Genomic DNA, 23,837 nt, shown 5'->3' with positions numbered 1-23,837 from the left:
TTTATAGTAAAGTAATTTGAATGAATTGTTCCCACCTTTGTGCACAGTCTGTTTACAGGTATCAATATCGATGAGTTTTTAATTTCTCTGACTAAACAATTTAAGACTACCAGAATTTAAAATTATTTTGTATTTGCAGTATACAGTAGAGTTATTTCACATTAGTTTAAATAACTGTGATCATGGGAGAGCATATTTACCTGCTTGCAGAAATTGACCAAGACAATATTTGATTACTTGTGACTAGTTGATTGATTTAAGTCAAGATTTAAAAAACAATAACACATTTTAATGGAAATTTTGAATGGGAACTTTGTCCAAGTATCATGCTTCAGAATTATACGTTATTTTGAGTTCGTGATGCTTTAAAGAATGTTAAGTTTGCTTAAATACGTTTTGGATGGACGAAGTCAATCGACACGGACAAAGTAAGAAATTTATGCAATTAATAAGCAAGAAAACTTATCAATACTCTTCTCACAAAACATGCTGGTGCCCAATGGTCACCACAAGGAGGTTTTCAATCCTCACCACGAAAAATTCCTGAAGAAAACCAATTAAAATTTGTACCTAGGTAATAATACAGCTGCCATGTTGATTCTTTAACCCCAATGACGTACAGAAAAACAGGGACGTCACGTGCGAACACATTATTTGGTCAAGTCGATTCAGTTAGTAAAGTTTAAAAAAGGATCACCGTCCTCATTTGCTAAAAACCTTTAGAAAACTACTTTATGTGCAATGTTGTAGTACTTTTTTTACATCACAAATGGGATCTCAAATTATTTACCGAGAAAATTAATAACGATTTTAAAAGGAAATTTTATTAAATGACAAAAAAAAACAAAATGTAAATTTAAATATGTGGAGTAATTAACTATAACTAGTTTGCATGCATTGAAGATTAAAATGTTCCTTTTAATAGCAGTTATAGTACTTTACTATAACTTTTAACTCTGTCGTTCTCATCTTCTCCAATATAGCTGAGCCGTGTTCCTCTTTTGGCTATATTTTCAAAACTTCCACCCTCGCAGTTTAAATTAGGAAATAGGAGATAATCGTATTGTTGATCTGTCACGATGTATGATGACACTCCATCGCCACATTCACTATCTCCCTCGAAATATTTGCTAACATCATCACATCGGTCTTCTTCATAAAGCTGTGAAAATATCTGTCTCACATAAAATGGTCTCATCGTTAAATCGTCATAAATAATTAATGCTAGCTAGTCTAAAAGTGATGATTATTGATTATAAATGAAAAACGTCTATATGCCGGCATATTTTACATTTTTTCTCTTCGTACTAGCACATTTCTCACCTTGTACTTTCCGCAAAAGTTCCTATGCTGGAACAGCACTATGCCAGAACTACCTGGAATGATTCTTACCGAACCATTGATTCCATTCAGTTTTTGAAATCCTGTTCTCTCTTCTATAATTATTGTTTCACATTCTTCTTCAGGGCTACAGCTTTTGTACACAATCCACGCACCTCCGTTGCTTTCGGCTATCGTGTAGTTAGTTAAGGCTGGCTTTAAGTTATAAGAACCATTCTTTAAATCTTGGCTGTGAATAGTCTCTACAGTACCATCACCTTCATTTTTAAATGTGATCGACATGACTGAAATGGAAATATTTCCTTTCTTAATCGCAACTAACTGTTTGTGACAAATCCGAAAACTTGTTTCTTTTATATTATCTCATCCGACACGTGACTTATCTGCCTGTGCTTACGACTTGTATGTGTTGGTATGCGTGTGTACGTGTCGGTAAGTTTGAGAACAAACACCTACGTACGGAAATATGTGTCTAAAATACGTTTGCGAACTCCTGCACTTTTTATCGACGGGTTATATTTAAAAGTGGCAATGTGTAAACGAGAGAAGTTTTCGTCTTTACAGCTTCTGGCAGAAATTAAATGTAATAATTACAAAAAACATTGAGATTTGGAAAATTTTTGAGAACATATATTTTACTCGATCATGATCTTTTGCATAGCAATATGTGTACACCATAATGGATAAAAGAGCATTTCATTTTTGTCTTAAAAGCGTGATTTAACTTTCAAAAATAAAGTAATACAACGGTTCTACATAATTCTGATTGCGTGCTTTTCAAATTAATTATTTAATGGCATATAAATAATTGTTCCTTCACCTCGATCCGTGAGTTTGTTATGTTGATATTTAAATCTGCAATTGGAATAAACAACGGCATGTCGTCATTTCACATTTTAAAGTCGTTCTTACCAAAGGATTGCTTGGGTGTTGAAATGTAGTTTGGAACTTTCAATTTTCTCCAAACGAGGTAAACAGCGAAATGGACCTGCAATTAATTATTTGAATTTGCATAACTTCATTCTCATATAAACGTGATGCTATTGTTGTGACAACTGTTCGCCTGTGGTTTTGATCTGATAAAAAATTTTTGACCTTGACATCTTACTCTATTGTTCGCATCAAATTATTTAGTATGCTTTGACATGTTAAGTTAAAATTAAAACAAATTAAGTTCGTGCGTTGAAAAGGTATCTGTCCTTTTTTCTGTCGTTATCATCGGCAAGGGCGAATTTAGGAATTTGCAAATTTGCGGCACAGAAAAAAAAACCCAGGCGACTTTAAAACCCCGCACATCCTACAGTTTGTATAATCCTGTCAGATTTTCAGTAATAAGTAGAAATGAAGTTACTATTTACGATTTATAGTTATCCTTGCGTACGTGCGTTCGATCTGCAGCCGTGCAATATTGCACAGAATAATATTCGTTATATTATTTACATTGTCCTTAATAGTCACCCGTCACCTGCAATTCTCAGTAAATCAAGATTAGCGTTGCACTAAAATGTAAACCAGTCAAACGCTTCTTGATTTGCTACAACGCGATAATTTACCGAAATTAAACTTGTCATAAACTTGTGGGCGTGCTGTGGGTCGAGCGCGTTGAACGTCCCCAATGAGTCAACGACAAATATATAGCTGTAGTGTAAATTTGAATAATATATACTTATTTCGAGATATACTATTTGAAGAGCAGAGGACTCGAGCTCGGATTCGAGCTCGGACTTGAGCTTGGACCCAATGTCGCAAATCTGCAAACAATTCAGAAGCCAACTCGGCGCGCATAAATAATTCTTGATATCATGCGAAAAATGAATTCAATAATTGTTTTATTATTCACTTTAACTAACGGAAATATTATTGAAACGTATTAATGCGAAACATTTTTCAAACCTTCGCTAATTTGTTTTTGTCAGACAGTTTATTCAATTTCGTCTTGTTAAAAATTTTTGTAATATGTTCGAAGCCAGCCTCGCCGCATTTTTAGTGTTTTCTCATCAAATGTACATTTAATTTGATCGAAGGAATGCCTTTAACTTGACTGTTGGGGCTGATCCAACTATGCAGCCTTTAATAATAGAATTCCCAAACTATTTTAATTAATAGTTGAATTTAAGCTTTCGATCTACTAGAAAATTGCTGTTCCTTGGTATAACAATAAATTTCAGATGCGCAGGAATTTTTGTTACAGTCAAACTTTTCTATTAATCTATTTTATAATATCTTGTGAGTGTCAAATTAACAACATTTCTAGTTGCATACGAGTTGTAATTCTTGATTTGTTAACTGCTGGTAAGTATAGAACTCAGCATGACTTCAACCATGAACTTTAAATCGAATGTATATATATTTGAATATGTACAACAAACACAAATCATGATTATCCAAAGCGCTAGCGACATATTTCGATGTTGACAGGAAAGAACGTTGGCTCCAAGAGCACATTCAATTGTGTACACGTAGAAATAAAGACTTCCTTAGAACTCTGCATCAACTTCGTAGAAAATTGGAACTTTAAATTTTCTATGTTTCCTATGAAAATTAGAGATTTTTAAGCCCGTGACATCCTACCCGCGAATCGCTACTGTAAGTTACACAATTCGCAAATAATACCTAACTTTGGAGGCAAAATTTGTGAACATATGTCGGTCTGTTTATATGCAAGAAATTTTCGAACTACGCAATAAAAAAGGAGAGGGCTTAAATTGGTAATATAAAGAGTTCAAGGTCCGCATTCAAGCTACAGTAAAATATTTAAATTTGATCAGTTGTCTCAAAGCAAACATCTGTGCCTTGTAAGTTTTGTTTGTGTAATTAATGTACTTGATAATATCATTGGTAATAGTGGTGGTGGAAAACCGCATGAAATTCATTAAGACGGTCGATTCTATGTCCTTCCAGCAAAGTTTGTGTGATACTAAAATACATGTCGTCACAAAACAATTTTGCCATTTCCGATTGAGTATTAGACTAGATACACAAGTTCTTCTTTTAAATGATAATAGGTTTATTAGTAGGTGCATTTATAAACGTATACGCGTCATAATTCACTGTAAAAATCCAATCATCACAAATCGAACATCTACATTTCAAATCAAGCAACGTACACAATTCGAAACGAGCAAACATTCAAAACAAATACTCGCAACTCAAAGCATTACTCCAATGGAGCATAAAATCTTCACATCGAACGTGCGTTACAGACCATAGAAGGTCAAAGTTTTAGGATTCTATAGAGTGTTTGCACCTACGTTCAATAAGAGCTAACAATTTCAACTGCTGTATACTTTTACTTTTAAAAATAAATCGAACAATTTGAAATCAAATACACCGGAAATCATATACCGACTCAACGCCGTAAATTGATGCTGTGTCAATACTTGGAATAGAAGTATGACCTGTTATATTTCTTTGTCTATTTTACTTGGTAAAAGGAGATAAAATCCTACATTTTTTATATTCTACATATATATTTAAACTTTGTGTATAAACGTTGTAAATATAAGTATGTGAGAGATTGATTGAAAGAAGACATCCTATTTCATAATTTCAAAGAAGCAGTTTGTTTTAGACCAGAGTTTGCAGTGACCTTGATCATCAATTATAGTAATGACCGTTTGAAACGCGCTAATAATTATTGCATTATGCAATTCCCGAATAATAGAAGGAATTATATACAATTCAATACGTGTCTGTTTACGTGCAAAGAGATAAATTTGATAAAAATATGAGATGAAGACTTTAGATATAAAAAGAGATCTTTTCCATTTAAAACCTATGACTTAAACTAGTTAAACTTCACTACGAGTTGTGTAAAATGATTGATTTTTCCAAATAGATATTCACGATGATACAACAGTAACAAGATCATTTGACTTAATAGAAAAAAATTAGTACAACACAAACTATATCCATAGACAAAATGATTGGTTATAAATAATGTTCAGTTACATGAATTGCTTTAAAGGAGAAAAAGACCTATTTGAATTGGGCGAAGAAACAAAATTACCCTAAAAGCATTCATGATGAACCGTTTAAGTTGACCCATTGCCAATACTTAGCATTTAATGACCTGTAATTTTAATTTCAGACAGGAAGTTAAAAGGACTTATCACGTTGTAAACGAAGTCATTTTTTATAGTGATTTTTTGCAAGATTAATGTTTTCGTGGTCAAGGCTGAGAACCTCACAATAACCATTAGGCAAAAGCATCTTATGTAGTTAACATTGGTATTAAAAAGCTGAGATTACTTAGACCATTGTCACTAGGATGCATTTATAGTAAAGTAATTTGAATGAATTGTTCCCACCTTTGTGCACAGTCTGTTTACTGGTATCAATATCGATGAGTTTTTAATTTCTCTGACTAAACAATTTAAGACTACCAGAATTTAAAATTATTTTGTATTTGCAGTATACAGTAGAGTTATTTCACATTAGTTTAAATAACTGTGATCATGGGAGAGCATATTTATCTGCTTGCAGAAATTGACCAAGACAATATTTGATTACTTGTGACTAGTTGATTGATTTAAGTCAAGATTTAAAAAACAATAACACATTTTAATGGAAATTTTGAATGGGAACTTTGTTCAAGTATCAATGCTTCAGAATTATACGTTATTTTGAGTTCGTGATGCTTTAAGGAATGTTAAGTTTGCTTAAATACGTTTTGGATGGACGAAGTCAAACGACACGGACAAAGTAAGAAATTTATGCAATTAATAAGCAAGAAAAATTATCAATACTCTTCTCACAAAACATGCTGGTGCCCAATGGTCACCACAAGGAGGTTTTCAATCCTCACCACGAAAAATTCCTGAAGAAAACCAGTTAAAATTTGTACCTAGGTAAATTCACTGTAAAAATCCAATCATCACAAATCGAACATCTACATTTCAAATCAAGCAACGTACGCAATTCGAAACGAGCAAACATTCAAAACAAATACTCGCAACTCAAAGCATTACTCCAATCTGGTCCTTCTTTGATATTGTAACAGTCAAAACAATACATTTTAATCTATACTTTAGCTGCGGCAAGCATAATTCAATGACAGTTTTGACGAAAGCCAAGCTTTGCATTTGCAGAGAGTTAGTGATTTTAAACAGGATCTTGTAATACGAATTGTCCACAAATATTTTAATTTTTAAAAATATCATTGTGTAGCATATTGAACAAAATTTTTGTCAACTGTTCTCATTTTATTTGTTATAATGGTGCTGCCTAATTCTTTGTTGGCGCTAATTGTTATTCTGCTAACAACTCACCGAATATCTAAAATATAGTTTTAACCGCACAATTCTAACCTTATTTTCAACCATTTTCCTTGCTATACAAGCTTCGTCATTTGAATAGTTTAGGGCTTATAACTCTATTTTATTTTCCTACAAACCTGTTATTGATCTTATCCATTTAATTGTTTTGCTCATAAGACCTCATACTGATGCAAATGTCGTAAAGCTTTCGCAAACAGGACTTTCAGCATCTTAGTTAGGACTTCAATTAGCATTATAGTTTAGTGTGGTTTTACCGATAGCAATAGCTCGTTGTATACATGCTGCTTATTTTTTGATCGGCATATGAAGTTTTGTTTTGAGTATTAATATACTCATAATATCTATTAATAATCGAATATCACATTGACGAGTCAGGAACTATGCTGACAACAATACAAATTATAGGCACTTAGACACCAACATATTTCCTTCTCAAACAACCATGTGATGTATGAACCCGACAAAATACTGAGACTTTTCTTTTCTTGACTGAGTTGACTTTGGCGATGATTGCTCTAAGAATTTTTAAACGTCATTCAAACAAGCACCAACAAGCACTTACGTTGACGATCATAAACATGCCAGTTATCAACAATAATTCTATTGCTACTTTGTGATCTTTTTTCTTCACTATGAAGTCACATGAGATGGGTGGCAATAACTGTTAATTTTAAGCAAATAGGCCTGGTCCTTCTTTGATATTGCAACAGTCAAGACAATACATTTTAATCTATACGTTAGCTGCGGCAAGCATAATTCAATGACAGTTTTGACGAAAGCCAAGCTTTGCATTTTCAGAGGGTTAGTGGTTTTAAACAGCATCTTCTAATACTAAATGTCCACAAACCGTTTAATTTTCAAAACTATCATTGTGTAGCATTTTTGTTATGCTGGTGTTGCCTAATTGTTTGCTGGCACTAATTGTTATTCTGCTTACAACTCACCAAATATCTAAAATATAGTTTTAACCACGCGATGCTATTCCTTAATTTGAACCATTTACCTTGCTATACAAGCTAGGTCAGAAGTATAGTCATATACTATTTTATTTTCCTACAAACCTATTATTGATCTTATCAATTTAAGTGTTTTGCCTCATAATGACCTCATACTGATGCAAATGTCGTAAAGCTTTCGCAAACAGGACTTTCGGCATGTTAGTTAGGACTTCAATTAGCATTATAGTTCAGTGTGGTTTTACCGATAGCAATAGCTCGTTGTATACATGCTGCTTATTTTTTGATCGGCATATGAGGTTTTGTTTTGAGTGTTAATATACTCATAATATCTATTAATAATCGAATATCACATTGACGAGTCAGGAACTATGCTGACAACAATACAAATTATAGACACTTAAACACCAACATATTTCCTGCTTAAACAACCATGTGATGTATGAACCCGACAAAATACTGAGATTTTTCTTTTCTTGACTGAGTTGACTTTGGCGATGATTGCTCTAAGAATTTTTAAACGTCATTTAAACAAGCACCAACAACGCACTTACGTTGACGATCATAAACATGCCAGTTATCAACAATAATTCTATTGCCACTTTGTGATCTTTTTTCTTCACTATGAAGTCACATGAGATGGGTGGCAATAACTGTTAATTTTAAGCAAATAGGCCTGGTCCTTCTTTGATATTGCAACAGTCAAGACAATACATTTTAATCTATACGTTAGCTGCGGCAAGCATAATTCAATGACAGTTTTGACGAAAGCCAAGCTTTGCATTTTCAGAGGGTTAGTGGTTTTAAACAGCATCTTCTAATACTAAATGTCCACAAACCGTTTAATTTTCAAAACTATCATTGTGTAGCATTTTTGTTATGCTGGTGTTGCCTTGTTGTTTGCTGGCACTAATTGTTATTCTGCTTACAACTCACCAAATATCTAAAATATAGTTTTAACCACGCGATGCTATTCCTTAATTTGAACCATTTACCTTGCTATACAAGCTAGGTCAGAAGTATAGTCATATACTATTTTATTTTCCTACAAACCTATTATTGATCTTATCAATTTAAGTGTTTTGCCTCATAATGACCTCATACTGATGCAAATGTCGTAAAGCTTTCGCAAACAGGACTTTCGGCATGTTAGTTAGGACTTCAATTAGCATTATAGTTCAGTGTGGTTTTACCGATAGCAATAGCTCGTTGTATACATGCTGCTTATTTTTTGATCGGCATATGAGGTTTTGTTTTGAGTGTTAATATACTCATAATATCTATTAATAATCGAATATCACATTGACGAGTCAGGAACTATGCTGACAACAATACAAATTATAGACACTTAAACACCAACATATTTCCTGCTTAAACAACCATGTGATGTATGAACCCGACAAATACTTAGATTTTTCTTTTCTTGACTGAGTTGACTTTGGCGATGATTGCTCTAAGAATTTTTAAACGTCATTTAAACAAGCACCAACAACGCACTTACGTTGACGATCATAAACATGCCAGTTATCAACAATAATTCTATTGCCACTTTGTGATCTTTTTTCTTCACTATGAAGTCACATGAGATGGGTGGCAATAACTGTTAATTTTAAGCAAATAGGCCTGGTCCTTCTTTGATATTGCAACAGTCAAGACAATACATTTTAATCTATACGTTAGCTGCGGCAAGCATAATTCAATGACAGTTTTGACGAAAGCCAAGCTTTGCATTTGCAGAGGGTTAGTGGTTTTAAACAGCATCTTCTAATACTAAATGTCCACAAACCGTTTAATTTTCAAAACTATCATTGTGTAGCATTTTTGTTATGCTGGTGTTGCCTTGTTGTTTGCTGGCACTAATTGTTATTCTGCTTACAACTCACCAAATATCTAAAATATAGTTTTAACCACGCGATGCTATTCCTTAATTTGAACCATTTACCTTGCTATACAAGCTAGGTCAGAAGTATAGTCATATACTATTTTATTTTCCTACAAACCTATTATTGATCTTATCAATTTAAGTGTTTTGCCTCATAATGACCTCATACTGATTCAAATGTCGTAAAGCTTTGCAAACAGGACTTTCGGCATTTAGTTGGGACTTCAATTATCATTATAGTTTAGTGTGGTTTTACCGATAGCAATAGCTCGTTGTATACATGCTGATTATTTTTGATCGGCATAGGAGGTTTTGTTTTGAGTGTTAATATACTCATAATATCTATTAATAACCGAATATAACAATGACGAGTCAGGAGCTATGCTGACAACAATACAAATTATAGACACTTAGACACCAACATATTTTCTTCTAAAACAACCATGTGATGTATGAACCCGACAAAATACTGAGATTTCTCTTTTCTTGACTGAGTTGACTTTGGCGATGATTGCTCTAAGAATTTTTGAACGTCATTCAAACAAGCACCAACAAAGCCCTTACGTTGACGATCATAAACATGCCAGTTATCAACAATAATTCTATTGCTACTTTGTGATCTTTTTTCTTCACTATGAAGTCACATGAGATGGGTGGCAATAACTGTTAATTTTAAGCAAATAGGCCTGGTCCTTCTTTGATATTGCAACAGTCAAGACAATACATTTTAATCTATACGTTAGCTGCGGCAAGCATAATTCAATGACAGTTTTGACGAAAGCCAAGCTTTGCATTTTCAGAGGGTTAGTGGTTTTAAACAGCATCTTCTAATACTAAATGTCCACAAACCGTTTAATTTTCAAAACTATCATTGTGTAGCATTTTTGTTATGCTGGTGTTGCCTAATTGTTTGCTGGCACTAATTGTTATTCTGCTTACAACTAACCAAATATCTAAAATATAGTTTTAACCACGCGATGCTATTCCTTAATTTGAACCATTTACCTTGCTATACAAGCTAGGTCAGAAGTATAGTCATATACTATTTTATTTTCATGCGAACCTATTAATGATGTTATCAATTTAAGTGTTTTGCCTCATAATGACCTCATACTAATTCAAATGTCGTAAAGCTGTTGCAAACAGGACTTTTGGCAATTTAGTTGGGACTTCAATTATCAATTTAGTTTAGTGTGGTTTTACCTAGAGCAATAGCTCGTTTAGTACGCGCTGATTATTATTTGATCGGCATAGGAGGTTTTGTTTTAAGTAATAATATACTCATATCTATTAATAACCGAATATCACATTGACGAGTCAGGAACTATGCTGACAACAATACAAATTATAGACACTTAGACACCAACATATTTCCTTCTCAAACAACCATGTGATGTATGAACCCTACAAAATACTGAGATTTTTCTTTTCCACACTGTGTTGACTTTGGCGATGATTGCTCTAAGAATTTTTAAACGTCATTCAAACCAGCATCAACAACGCACTTACGTCGACGATCATAAACATGCCAGTTATCAACAGTAATTTTATATCTACTTCGTGATATTTTTTCGTCACTACGGAGCCACATGAGACGGCTGGCAATGACTGTAATTTTAAGCAAATAGGCCTGGTCCTTCTTTGATATTGTAACAGTCAAAACAATACATTTTAATCTATATTTTAGCTGTGGCAAGCATAATTCAATGACAGTATTGACGAAAGCCAAGCTTTGCATTTGCAGAGAGTTAGTGATTTTAAACAGGATCTTGTAATACGAAATGTCCACAAATATTTTAATTCTCAAAAATATCATTGTGTAGCATATTGAACAAAATTTTTGTCGACTGTTCTCATTTTATTTTGCTATGGTGGTGCTGCCTAATTGTTTGTTGGCCCTAATTATTATTCTGCTAACATTTAACCGAATATCTAAAATATAGTTTTAACCGCACAATGCTAACCTTATTTTCAACCATTTACCTTGCCATACAAGCTTCGTCGTTTGTATAGTTTAAGGCTTATAATTCTATTTTATTTTCCTACAAAGCGAATGAAAATCTTGGAAAAATACTGTTAACAAATTTCATTTGACTGAGCAATGATTTTTAATAATTTAAATAAGGCAAGGTTTGACCAAAAAATGTAACATCTGCGTCGACGTAAGCACAAGAATTAATTAAAAAGCATAAACCGAATTAAAATAAAACTAAAACAATCTGAAGCGAAACAAAGTGTAAGAGAAATTTATGCTGTTGAGGCGTGTTCTTGGTTGGCCAAATAATTCAAAGACAAAATTTTGCATAAGCAATCTCGTACAATATTTCTTTGTATTCTTCTTCTGTGCTCCACTGACTTAAGGCAATCCTACAATCTGTAAAATCGTCATCTTCGCTAAAATCATCTTGAAAAAACTGTTTAAATGCAAGTGTCTGTGTGAACGTATTAGCTATGTAAGTGAAAACATTCAGAACCTATGTAACGTTGTAACAAGGTATATTAACGCCATATGCAATCAATTGGTTAAACGTGACCTTGTGTCTCAAAAAGCAGTGAAGTGTAGCAAATTACTACTCATAAAATACGAGAAAAGTTGTCTTTAAGGTCATTACTGATTTGACATTATCAGAGTTCGGAAGAGCTTTCGCTAAGACGTTGACAAGTTTGCTAAAAAGTTGAAGGTAAGCTGGTTAATTTTTTTAACTTTTGTAAGCTGCTTTCTTTTCTAAATCTATTGGTCGCACTTTGACAATTAACGTAAATCAACTAAATTAAAGAACTACTGCCTTGCCGTAGTATGAGGTTTAATTTCATTGCGTTTTGTCGTAGAGCATTTCATATTAAGATTTACAAAATGTCCGTAAAAGCGAGGTGACGGTGAAATGAGAGTTTGTGTAAGAATGTAATTGAAAGCAAATGAAAATCTCCACTGACTTAAGGCAATCTTACAATCTGTAAAATCGTCATGTTCGCTGAAATCATCTTGCAAAAGCTGTTTGAATGCAAGTGTCTGTGTGAATGTATTAGCTACGTAAGTAAAAACATCTATCACCTACGGAAAGCAATCAACTGTTGCAGATGTTCTGTACATTGATTGTTGTTGTACAATCATTATGCGCTCTATGATGAATGCCGTGCAATTACAGTTTAATTTAATTTTCATTTAAACACTGAGTTTGGCGAATCCCTTTGGTAAATACATGCAGTGTGCGAGGGCAATATGAAAAGCATATTTGCTGATAACACCCCTACCTTTTTCTGTCAAGTAGAACTGCAACTTAATATTCGAACAGAATGACTACTTCTGAACAAAAGTATCATAATATAAAACTAAATATATGTAGGAATTAAACCTGTGGCATAGTGTGGTAATGTGCATAATGGCAATGCAATAATATTTCTAGCATGTTGAAAATTGGTTTAAAACTGCTTGATTTTGCCATTGAGCTTGCTAACCATCCTGCAATGACACAATGTGTATGTGAAATTTTGTTTGACATAATATATACTTTTTATTGCTAAAATTCTTGACATATATATATTTTGCTTCTTGCAAAAGCAACAAACGTGGTACATTTCCATGCTTCTTGCAGCTGCTTGTTAGTAACGATTATAAGTTTTGGTGAGTACTACGAATTAAAATTTCACATACTTGTTTTGTTTTCATACCATGGAAATTGAAAGAAACGCATTTTTTCTCTTGCGTAACATCTGGAAACGAATCTCTAGCACCTGTAACCCAACAGCAAATTTAAAGTTGGATCAGTTTAACATTGAAATAACTAACTGTCGCAATTAAAAAGTATTTATCTTTGTACTCAAATAGTCTCAGCATAAACGTCATACACATACTTAACAATGTGAAGTATTTGGTACCATACTTTGAAAGTGAAGGAAAGCCTCACATATTTACAGTTTAATTCAATTCTTTTAGGAAAAATTAACAAAACATTGCAGTCTTAACATGAAGTTGGCAATTACTCTTTCTACATTAACTCTTGCATTTGTTTGTGGAACAACATTTGTGGAGAGTATTCACCCATTTTGGTTACCAACGACAAAACCAATGCCCACTTTACCTCCAATTAGTGACAAGGAGTTTTATGACAGTAAGTAAATGCTATGAACTTGTTACGTGGTAGTGAAAAGAAATGGCTTATCACATTGTTCTATTTTTGAAAGAAACTCGATGAGTAGCCATAATCATAAACACCCTTATGAAATACAAAAGATTTTAAGATAGCTATATAAGGAATATCTTAAAAATAAGAAATATCTAAAAAGTAAAGGATTTTGCTGTGTTTGCACAGGCTTATGCAAACCGCTAACACCTTGAAAAGAACTGGAGAGCGCAGACCAGTGCAAGCCAGAGACAGAAGGCTCTGGGTTGCACCTGCTCGAGAACTCTCACAAGCGTCTGCAAGGTTTACGTCTACGCCAGGGCAAATACGAAAACATCTTATTTTTTTATAAAATTACAATATATATTGTATTCATGGTTGATTTGTAAATCCTCTATAAATAATTGATTGATTAAATTATTAGGTTGAGATCATATCTGTTTTTGCACTAGCTAATAAACATCTATTGACCAATAAGCCCACAAGTTTTACGGATTTTGGTAAACGTTTTAACAAACAAGTTGTTCATGAAATATTTATTTCAGAATTCAAACAAATTCCTCCAATAACTGTGACAGCAGATAAAATTGTAAAGAAATTCTTTCGTCTGCCATCTTCTGTCCTGAATAAACGAAGAATCTACCTTGAAGACACAGCTGTTGTAATGGATTCATCTGGTTCCATTGGAGATTGCGAGTACAAGAAGGGAAAACAAGCTATAAAAAATCTCATAAATATAATATTACCTGACAGCATCGACGGTTACTGGGCTGGTGTTCAGTACTCCAATAACGCAAGAATTATGTTCAATTTCTTTCCTGCTTCACAAGCTGCCACAAAATCTGATTTGTTTTTTTTTGAAAATGGAGGGACGAACACTGCTGACGGTTTAGCAAAAGCAAAAGATTTATTTGATGATCCTACGAAAGGTAAGTTAGATTAGCTAAGATACGAATATTTCAAATATTTTGTGCACGTAAATACTTCATGATTTCTACAAAGAATGCATTAAAAGAATCCATTTTTTTGGATCACACAACAAAAAGAAGTTATTGTCATAACAGGCGTTTAAATGGCGTTCAAACAACATGATGCTTACAAAATTTCTGATATCAAAAACAAATCCTATCTGTCAAATCTCTCATATACTGCAGCAATCGAGATATTGTAAATTAAACAAGCAGTTATAGCTATATCAAATTATTTGCTGCATAAAGTCTAAAAGTTTTCATTCTATATGCTAGGTAGCCGTCTTTTGGTTTCAATTACTGGAAAAAGAATGAATGAATGAACTTTCTAAAAAAATGAAAAATTTATATTGTAGGAGTAAAAGATTGGGCTGACTTTGCCACCGATAGTTAATAAAATATTATAATACATATAGCTACGAATTTTCAGAGCTTGAACGGTAGCTACTCATTTTAAACACAAAAAAGAATACATTTGGTTAATAAGGCATAAGAGCGGTAATGCTAATTAAGCCAAAGCTTTGTGCCTGTCCGATAAAATTATTTTGCTAAGTAGTGCATGCTCATTAAAAGATTCGTGATTTTGAACATGTATAACACTGTAAGTGAGGAGATTATTTTGAGATTCTTTGTTTTTTTAAATATTACATTTCATAAGCTCGTCACAATGGTTTGTCCTGTATCTGTTGTTTGATAAAACGATAATAATATTTCTTAAACAAGAACATTTTCTTTCACAAATTGGATAAAATGTCTATCTTTCAAACTGTCTCAAACCAATGCATTCATTTCTTTTTTGTACAATTTACAGGAAGCCGTCGTGGTGCACGTCAAATGGTGTTCCTTGTGACAGATGGACAGTCAAACATAGATCAAGGCCAAACCGTTCCAAATGCAAGAAAACTGAAAGATGACGGTGTAGAAGTCTTTGTTATCGGTGTTGGAGATTTTAGCAGTGGAATTGAAGAAATAGTTCAAATTGCTTCATTACCAGTGGAAGATCATGTTCTCAGAGTTAAGAGCTATGGAGACATGATCGATGTTGTCAAACTTGTGATCAAAAAATTAATCCCGGTCAATATGTAATAGTTGAGAAAATTCCTCCTCCTTGTTAAAAGTGATTAACCCTTTGTCGCACTTGTATTTTTCTTCGAGAAAAATTAAATTTTTGCATTAAATGTAGCTATTTTTAATGACATGGAAGTTGATCTAACTGAAAAAAAAGATAAATTATGTTACAATACTGCTGTCTCTGATACACATATTACAATCTTAAGCAAAAGTAAAGATTTTGAAATATTTACTTCCGATTGCAACATTGCAACGCCAAACTTGGACCTCATATTTTTGCAACTTTTTTTCGCGTCATGCAAAGCCAGGGATCTGTATTACAGTTTACGTTTATTCAAAATCTAAAAACTAAATATTTAACTCTTCCAACAGAAAAACCTTTGAAATATTGCATATCTTTCATACCATAGATGCTTATACAGTGCTGTTGAAGGGTTGGGGGGGAGGGCGCTTGGTGGAGGAGCCTCACCCTTCTACATTTGAAATGGGTAATTTTTCATAATTTCATTGCTTCAGTTTCGTCAAGAGAGCCCCATGTGATAAATTTTTTTCTACAGGACTGTGATTATACAATTTTTTATGTTTAAAGGTCTTGCAAGTGAGATGCTAAACTTTAAGTATGATCTGCGCTGAGGTTTTTTATTCGTATTGATTCTGTACGTGTTGGCAGGCGAAAATAGCAAGTGCATGTATGTTGATAGAGAGACATGGTCATCTCTACTGCATTGTCATGACAACTGTCTCTAGATTATTGTGAAGCTTTTGTCTCATGCATAAACCAAGTCTCCAAATGTAGTAATAGTACATCACTTCAAGTTTGAAGTTGGTCTAATTCGCTTAACATGTGAGAAATTTTCACATTAATGTTTTCCTTAATTACATTGTCACCAAGCAACAATCTTAAATGCAGTGAAACTCAACTCATTTTATACATTTTTTTGAACTTCACTTAGAATCACGAACAAATATTAGATGAGTCTTTGAAAATTAGTATAAATAAATAAATAAATTAATTAATTCAGATTTATCTTAGTATAGACATTATTTCATCAAAGACTATTTTGTGTTCTGGAGGAGACTTTGCTTCATTGACAAAACAAAAAAGGCGATGACGAAAGCGTTAAGTAGTTTTTGGCTATAGCTCAATACTGGTACGAGTGGGTTGTAAAAAGTACACATAGTTTATTATCACCTAAGCATTGTGTATACGTCTTGATGAAGGAAAAAATAATCACTTTAGAATAAAAGATATTTTCTGTCATTGAAAAAATTAGTGAAAACACAGTAAACATTTTTTAAAGCGAAATCAAAGCAAATATGTTCATTTTTCCTATAAATTATCTTGATTTGCAAACTCTCCGTAATTTATTTAATTGATTGATCTCTGCAGTGGTAGAGGTCAGATTGTTTAAAGTGCTTATCTCACAATTTTTTTTCGAATTTTCTGATTAAGGTAAAAATCATAATAAAAGTTATTTTACAATTTTCTTATTGATGGCTTCGTTTATGAGATAAATGCGTTTCTTTTCTCAAAATCGGCAATAATGGCGAAAATTGCTGCGCGTTCAATTTGCTTGACGAGAGCCTGAATCGAGAAGTATGTGACGTAACATAAGGACAGGAAGTTTTTCTGAAGTGTGATTTTTACTATAATTTCTACTTCATCTACTACGGCTCTGCATCAAAATGCCTGATAGATGTGCAGTTTTCGGCTGTTCAAAACGAGCAAATTATGCGGAAGGAATTTCTCTTCACCGTATACCATTTTACGGTGATGAGCGTCCTGAAGCGAAGCGAAGACGTAAAATCTGGGTGAATTTTGTTGCAAGAAAACGCGCTCGATGGACACCGACTTCGTATTCGGCTGTTTGTTCCGTTCATTTTACTGATGCGGATTACGAAAAATACATGGTAGAAATCCCAGGGACGAAGAATTATACACCAAGGCTGAAAAAAGATGATTTTGGAATCACCGCTTATCCAACAATATTTCTAAAAGATGATGAACCAAAAAATCCTACACCTAGAGAGAAACGACGGGTAAGTAAAAAGATACCATCTGCAAATGAAAAGCGATTTGTTAGTGATATGCATGTCGCAATTATTTGTTGCTTCTTTAATGTTTCATTCCGTATATAGGTTAAAAACATGGTAAAAGATTTGGTGAGCGAATCATGCTCTACTTCAACTGATAATTTCATCGAAGAAGAAATCATCACAGAAACGATTGCAGAAGAACTCCCAATTGAAAACACTTTAACCTCCGCATCTAAATTGGCTGAAATCGATAAAATAGAACAGGTATTTAAATTCAGTTCAGTGTTATAAAGTGATAATATATTTTGAAGTACATGAACGCCTTTACAGACCCATCAAACAGTTGGCACCCAAACATTGCCTGCAGATTGTTCTGGTTGTTACAATCTGCGAAAGCAGAACAAACGATTATCTGGGCAATGGCTGTCAGCAAAACACAAGTTAAAAAAACTTAGAAAAGAAGGTGTGCTTTCATTGCCAATTTCAAAATATTTAGAATGTATCATGTTTCTCATTGCTCTGATTTTATTCTCATCCATGCAGTTGAGAGGGACTCCAGCATTAACACTGCAAATACTTCATCAACACGCAGTGACTTTGATCCTAGCTCAAACCTGGAAGATGGGGAAACAGACATGGTGGATGATGATGATTCTGATGGTGATGATTTTGATGTTGAAATGGAAACAAGTACTGATGACACAGAAGATGATGAAAATTTTTTTGATAATAGTGAGAGTGTTCATGATGCTGATGAATACTCAGAACCAATGTAAGATATATATTAAATAGAAACATTGTTCTGGCTTCACACTAATTAGTATTTGGTGTTACTTCTTTGTTCTTTAGAATCAACACTTCTGACAATGTGCAAAAGCAGCAGAAATACATTGTCTTCTTGACACAGCTTCTTCTGTTGTTTAAAACATGCATGTTTTGTCATGGAAAAAATCCAGTGGTTCATGTTTGTCAAAGTGGAACAATGGTGACCATAAAAACCATGTGCAAAAATGTTGATTGTCGTAAAGAATTTGTTTGGAAAAGTCAGCCATTGATGCCTGGTACGAAGATTGCAGCTGGAAACTTTCTACTTTCATTTGCAGTCTTAGTGGCGGGATCTTCAGCTAGCAAAACATTTCAAGCAATGAAGCATATGGGACTGCAAGTTATTTCACTGCCAACATACTTTAGACATCAGCAAGTATGGCATGTTTTTTTGGTTTAAGCTGCAGATCTAAAGGGTGACTAATATTTTAAATTACATTTATAGAACATTCTTTTCCCATCAATATTTATATTTTGGAGAAAGTACCAACAGAAACTGCTGAACTAAAGAATGTGGATCAGTTGTTCTTGCAGGTGATGGTCGTCATGACAGTATGGGGCATTGTGCCAAGTACTGTGCCTATACCGTCTTTTATTGTTCCACGTCATCCATTATTCACTTTTCCTTAGTTCAGGTTTATGACTACATCACATGTTTAATAAAAGTAGAGAAGAAAATGCTAATTTCAACTTCAATTATTCTAGAGAAATGAAGCTGGCAGTAGTCCTGCTATGGAATACATGGCATTAAAAAACACCATGGAATTGCTATCAAGCAGTGGCATACAATTATCAACATTTATATCTGATAGACACATATCTATCAGTAAACATATGAGGGAGAAAATGGCACATGTGAAGCACTATTTTGATTTATGGCATCTAAAAAAGTAAGCTGAATTTAAGATGTAAAATCTTGAGAGGAGTATGGATTTGCATGTCATTAATGGACAATTTAATGGTACTATTTTTGTAGAACTAACCAAAATAATAACAAAGCTTAGCAAAGAAAAAGGTTGTGAAGAATTGAAAAAGTGGGTCAAACCCTGTGGCAACCATTTCTATTGGAGTGCTTGTTCTACTTATGATGGTGATGGCAAAGTAATTTGGGCAAAGTTCAAATCTTTCCTGAGTCACATAGTAGACAAGCACACCAATTTGGATGATCCACTCTTTTCAAGTTGTTTTCATGGCCCTGATATTCAACCAAGGGAATATTTGTTAGAAGGTTTGTGAAGGCATTATTTAAAGATAACTTCCCTAACAGTTTATCATCATTCTTTGTTGTAATGTTTAAGGTTCAGTTGCCCATGAAAAGCTTTGTGCTAAATTGTTACACCCACAACTAATGAAGTCAATTCACCAGGCTTCACCAGTTGCTCAAACAAGTTGTTTGGAAGGATTCCATTCTGTCCTGAATCATTTTGCTCCAAAATGATTCATTATTCCTATGTTGGAATGTATTGCAGGTGGGCGAAAATTTCCTATATGACAATGTTAGTTGTTTTGCAACTTCCACAAGTCTTTATTGTTTTAGACACATTTTGGCATCCATCCACTTCACCAAAACTTAAGGCGTGATGTAAAGATAAAGAATGATGGCAGTTCCCAAATAAATGTGGTGTATCCAAAAAAATGGTGAAGGAACTGTGAGGGATGTCAGAGTTAAGCCCAAATTTGGTAAGTTGTTGCTAAATGTGTTGCTTTGCATCATTTCATAGTATTGAATACGACAATAATTTCTTTTTAGAGTATGTGGATGAATTATTTGAGAGTGTGTTGCTGTCAATAAAAGACAAAGACGCATTATCAAATTCACAAAATTTTTTGAAAGAAATGTCCCCACCACCAATGAATGTCATGCTGCCAAAGCAACCCAGATCTGAGGTGATACTAAAACAGGTCCGTTGAAAATGCATTGTGGTCAATGATGTCCCCCCCTCAATTCCAGGTAATTAATAATGATTATATAACATGTAGCTAAAAATGGTTTGAAAATCATTTTAAACAATAAAAATGTTTTTGTTTCATGCCAGCAGCTACAAGTGTGCCATTCAGCTGTCAGTCAAATGTGGCAGTTTCAAAGAAAAAGTCAGCCAAAATGTTTGACATGTAAGAAGCCAATGAAAGGTCACAAACATGTGGCAGATTGCCCAAAAATAGGAAAACTTAATTTTCACATCACTCATTTATTTTATTTTCCTCTATATTCCAACTTTTTATCATTAAATTTTGATCTTATTGCATGGTATGCACATGCTGGTAATGGTCTTCTTTCTTCTCCTAAGCATCCATAAATCATAGATGTGAACTCTCTGTATGCAACACATCGTAAAAACCTGAATATAAAGCCAAATCGTTACTAATGTGTCATAACACTAAAATATACTTAAATACTGGGAAATAACATAATATGCTATCATACATGTTTTCAGATCCTGTTTCTCTGTATCGTCTTTGTTCTCTGGTTTTGTATTTCATAGCAGCCATTTTTAGCGACCACTTTTCCAAACAAACTGGTCTGAAACCTGGGTGTAGAGTGACACAACATGGAATAGTTGACATATCTGCCAGAACCGACTGGTGAGTCAAGCTTTCAGCTACAGACTTAAGTTCTTGGCAGCACCAGGCCTCTAGAGGATTCTGAAGAAGTGTAACTTGACAAAAACTACACTTGCACCTGATGAATAAAGAAAATCACATTAAAAAATTGTAATCGAGCATCTTTTAACAATTTTTTGCCCAAAAAGTAAAAAAAAGCGATTGTAATCTTGAATAGAAAATTGCACGTTTATGTCTATATTTCATAACTTGAAACCTGAATTGAAATACATTTCATAAGTTGAATTGAAATTAGAAATTTTATTACTCACCAAGAACTCAACTCAACTGTGTGATCAAGTCTTTTTTGTAGCATTTCAAGTTGCTTTTTATGTTCATTTGACTTTTCCACGTAGTCTTCATACCATGCTTGTTCGGCCATTGGTTCATCAGCGTATAGATAGGACTCGGACTCGCCGTAATTTTCATTTATTTTATTATATTCCTGGTCATTAATGTTCTTTGTTTCATCTTCGATGACATAACCGGGAATATAATCATACTCGAATCACATTGCGAACTATGAGAGCTTTCCGAATCAGAATTCAACTCCGCCATCTAATCGTTTATAACAACAAGACCTTGACTTGTTCCTTAAGTTACGTCACAGAGACTTGATCCAGGCCCTATGCCAATTATCAACTTTTTCTGTCAAATTTCATATTTGATCAATAATAATTCGAAAACAATGCATCGCATGGAAAAATTGTAATATAAGTTTTAGATTACTTTTGAAGAAGCAATACGAAAATTCGAAAAAAAAAATTGTGAGATAAGCACTTTAAAAGACAAATACACACTCAATTGTACAGAAGAATCATGCTGTGCATGAGTTGCATTGTTCTTATTTTATAATAAAGTATAAAACACACTGGTTATCTAATTGTACGAATTCTTAAAGACATGAGTAAAAAAAATCTCTAACACATATCAGCTTAAAATCGATTGAATGAGGAATACAAATGAAATAATTTTGTATATTGCCTCTTAAAAAATATGCAAAATGAAATAAAATAAACATACAATTTTTCTAACTTTTTAAATTTTCAAAAAGTTGATAAAGGGTTATATATTAAATGCTTCGTACAGATTCACAACAAAAAGTCTTTAGTATTTTCCATTTAATTTTAAACTTTTTTATAACAGAGAACATTAATGTATGAAGAAAGAAGTAATTTGGGCAAAGCATTTTCTCTTTCGCTGAAGAGTGCAGACTGCCAATCAAAGGCTTGAAAGGATAATTTAGTTACCTAAGAACATAACTTGAGTTCTGGTCGCTAAGCATTCAGATGTTTTTTTAGGAGAAAACACTTTCGAAAACTACGCGCATAAACTTTCTCTTTACATTTTCAGTTGGGATGTAAAAAGCATTTATGGTTATTTAAAGTGAAATATTCTAGCTGATAGTTCATAACAATGCTGTCTCTAATTTCTCTAAATTTTTTTCAAAATAATACATAATATAAATCCTAACAAGGTTTTTATATTCACATGAAAAATATGTGACTTGGACGAGATTTGAACTCGTACCTTCGGAATACTAGTCCTCCGCTTTACCTGTGGAGCGGTGATGCGGTGGCACAGATGATATGGTGCCATCCAGTAATTGCTATTATGTCATAATTTTAAAATAGCTTGCAGACAGTATACAAGCAGTGGAAAGCTTCATTAAAAATAACAGAAATTGACGGGGACATTAAGATAGTGGTGAGTGTACGATCCAGGACGCGTCTATGAAAGACGACGTACACGACACTGTGTTCTAGCGTGGTTGCGTTGCCATGCCGTTTGCTGGGTTGTCAATCAATCGTTCTACCACTTAAATTTGGCATTTTTACGTCGCAAAGCCAACGTAAGATTTCAGAGGTAAGCTTATTGCAAAAACATTGGTCAAAAAACGCTACTTTCCGTTTCATTATAATTTCGTTTAACACTTTTATTTTATACCACGATTTCGTGCAGTGTAAACCTATAAAGATAATATTTGACAATATATGCATGACAATAAATCCGCCAATTTTTGTTTTAAGTGTTCGAGCTCATCGCATCATGTTGGGTTGTCAAATCGTAACAAAGTTTTTGATCTAAATCGCCAACGCACTGACCGCGCTAGAGCCCATTCTCACATACGTCGTCTCAGAAGGACGTGTCGCTAATCATAAACTTGTTAGTAATATTTGAAAGAATACAAACGTGCAAAATAATTGGCTTTTTGTTAGTAGACTTATAGTCGAGGATTTAAGGATGGACAAGTATTAAATACATTGTCTCAGAAGCAAAGCTATTCATTGTTATGGTATAAACAGATAAATTCATACTAACTTGATATTTAGTTACTGAAATTGTAATGCAATCGATAGACGAACGGCGCTCACGACTTACAAACATGCACTACCTTTTTTGGTTCCGCTAAGTAGATGACACAATCACAGCACTACATGTAGACGAGATTGATAACTTTCACACTCACATCAACAAACAAAACAGCCACATACAATTTACCAAAGATGTCGAAGAAAACGGAACTCTTCCTTTTCTCGACTGTTTGGTAAAACATGACAACCAAAAACTACGAACAACAGTTTATCGCAAGCCAACACATACTGACCGACTACTAGAACAATCATCTTACAACCCTACATCACACAAAGCCACCACAATCAGAACATTAACAAGACGTGCACAAATCATATGTGATTCACCGGACGCTCTACAAACGAAAACATCTATCTCAAACGTGCTTTTAACAAAAACAA

The 23,837-nt window shown here is 33.6% G+C and overlaps 2 protein-coding genes and 3 long non-coding RNA genes across 5 annotated transcripts; 2 read left to right on the top strand and 3 right to left on the bottom strand.

Annotated features, from left to right (window-relative positions):
• Positions 1–808: 808 nt before the first annotated feature.
• On the bottom strand, positions 809–1,943 carry LOC124454064. Its single transcript, XR_006951327.1, has 2 exons — positions 1,324–1,943; positions 809–1,162 (listed from the first exon to the last, which is right to left on the bottom strand). It is a non-coding gene; the product is annotated as an uncharacterized LOC124454064 (long non-coding RNA).
• A 15-nt stretch (positions 1,944–1,958) lies between these two features.
• LOC124454065 lies at positions 1,959–7,130 on the bottom strand. The gene is made up of 2 exons (XR_006951328.1): positions 6,737–7,130; positions 1,959–2,329 (listed from the first exon to the last, which is right to left on the bottom strand). It is a non-coding gene; the product is annotated as an uncharacterized LOC124454065 (long non-coding RNA).
• A 4,916-nt stretch (positions 7,131–12,046) lies between these two features.
• On the top strand, positions 12,047–15,834 carry LOC124454631 (collagen alpha-1(XIV) chain-like). The gene is made up of 4 exons (XM_047005407.1): positions 12,047–12,139; positions 13,393–13,567; positions 14,125–14,508; positions 15,359–15,834. Exons 2-4 carry the CDS (start codon positions 13,423–13,425, stop codon positions 15,631–15,633), a joined length of 804 nt encoding a protein of 267 aa, XP_046861363.1. The 5' UTR covers positions 12,047–12,139; positions 13,393–13,422; the 3' UTR covers positions 15,634–15,834.
• A 4,264-nt stretch (positions 15,835–20,098) lies between these two features.
• Positions 20,099–20,565, top strand: LOC124454635. The gene is made up of 2 exons (XR_006951548.1): positions 20,099–20,160; positions 20,231–20,565. It is a non-coding gene; the product is annotated as an uncharacterized LOC124454635 (long non-coding RNA).
• A 109-nt stretch (positions 20,566–20,674) lies between these two features.
• On the bottom strand, positions 20,675–21,503 carry LOC124454129. The gene is made up of 3 exons (XM_047004937.1): positions 21,354–21,503; positions 20,906–21,160; positions 20,675–20,819 (listed from the first exon to the last, which is right to left on the bottom strand). Exons 1-3 carry the CDS (start codon positions 21,461–21,463, stop codon positions 20,675–20,677), a joined length of 510 nt encoding a protein of 169 aa, XP_046860893.1. The 5' UTR covers positions 21,464–21,503.
• Between the last annotated feature and the right edge of the window lie 2,334 nt (positions 21,504–23,837).

The sequence above is a fragment of the Xenia sp. Carnegie-2017 genome, unplaced genomic scaffold, assembly GCF_021976095.1.
Source record: "Xenia sp. Carnegie-2017 unplaced genomic scaffold, XeniaSp_v1 HiC_scaffold_3, whole genome shotgun sequence".
Classification (NCBI taxonomy): Eukaryota; Metazoa; Cnidaria; class Anthozoa; order Malacalcyonacea; family Xeniidae; genus Xenia; species Xenia sp. Carnegie-2017.
The sequence above is the reverse complement of the archived record's forward strand: the minus strand, read 5'-3'. Positions and strand labels throughout refer to the sequence as shown.

Excerpts from the sequence above, each read along its gene's own strand:
- LOC124454631 (XM_047005407.1), top strand. The coding sequence starts at position 13,423 with ATGAAGTTGGCAATTACTCTTTCTACATTAACTCTTGCATTTGTTTGT. Across the intron at positions 13,568-14,124 it reads TGACAAGGAGTTTTATGACA|AATTCAAACAAATTCCTCCA; the intron begins GTAAGTAAATGC and ends TATTTATTTCAG. Across the intron at positions 14,509-15,358 it reads ATTTGATGATCCTACGAAAG|GAAGCCGTCGTGGTGCACGT; the intron begins GTAAGTTAGATT and ends TACAATTTACAG.
- LOC124454129 (XM_047004937.1), bottom strand. The coding sequence starts at position 21,463 with ATGGCCGAACAAGCATGGTATGAAGACTACGTGGAAAAGTCAAATGAA. Across the intron at positions 21,161-21,353 it reads ACAGTTGAGTTGAGTTCTTG|GTGCAAGTGTAGTTTTTGTC; the intron begins GTGAGTAATAAA and ends TTTATTCATCAG. Across the intron at positions 20,820-20,905 it reads GAAACAGGATCTGAAAACAT|GTTTTTACGATGTGTTGCAT; the intron begins GTATGATAGCAT and ends CTTTATATTCAG.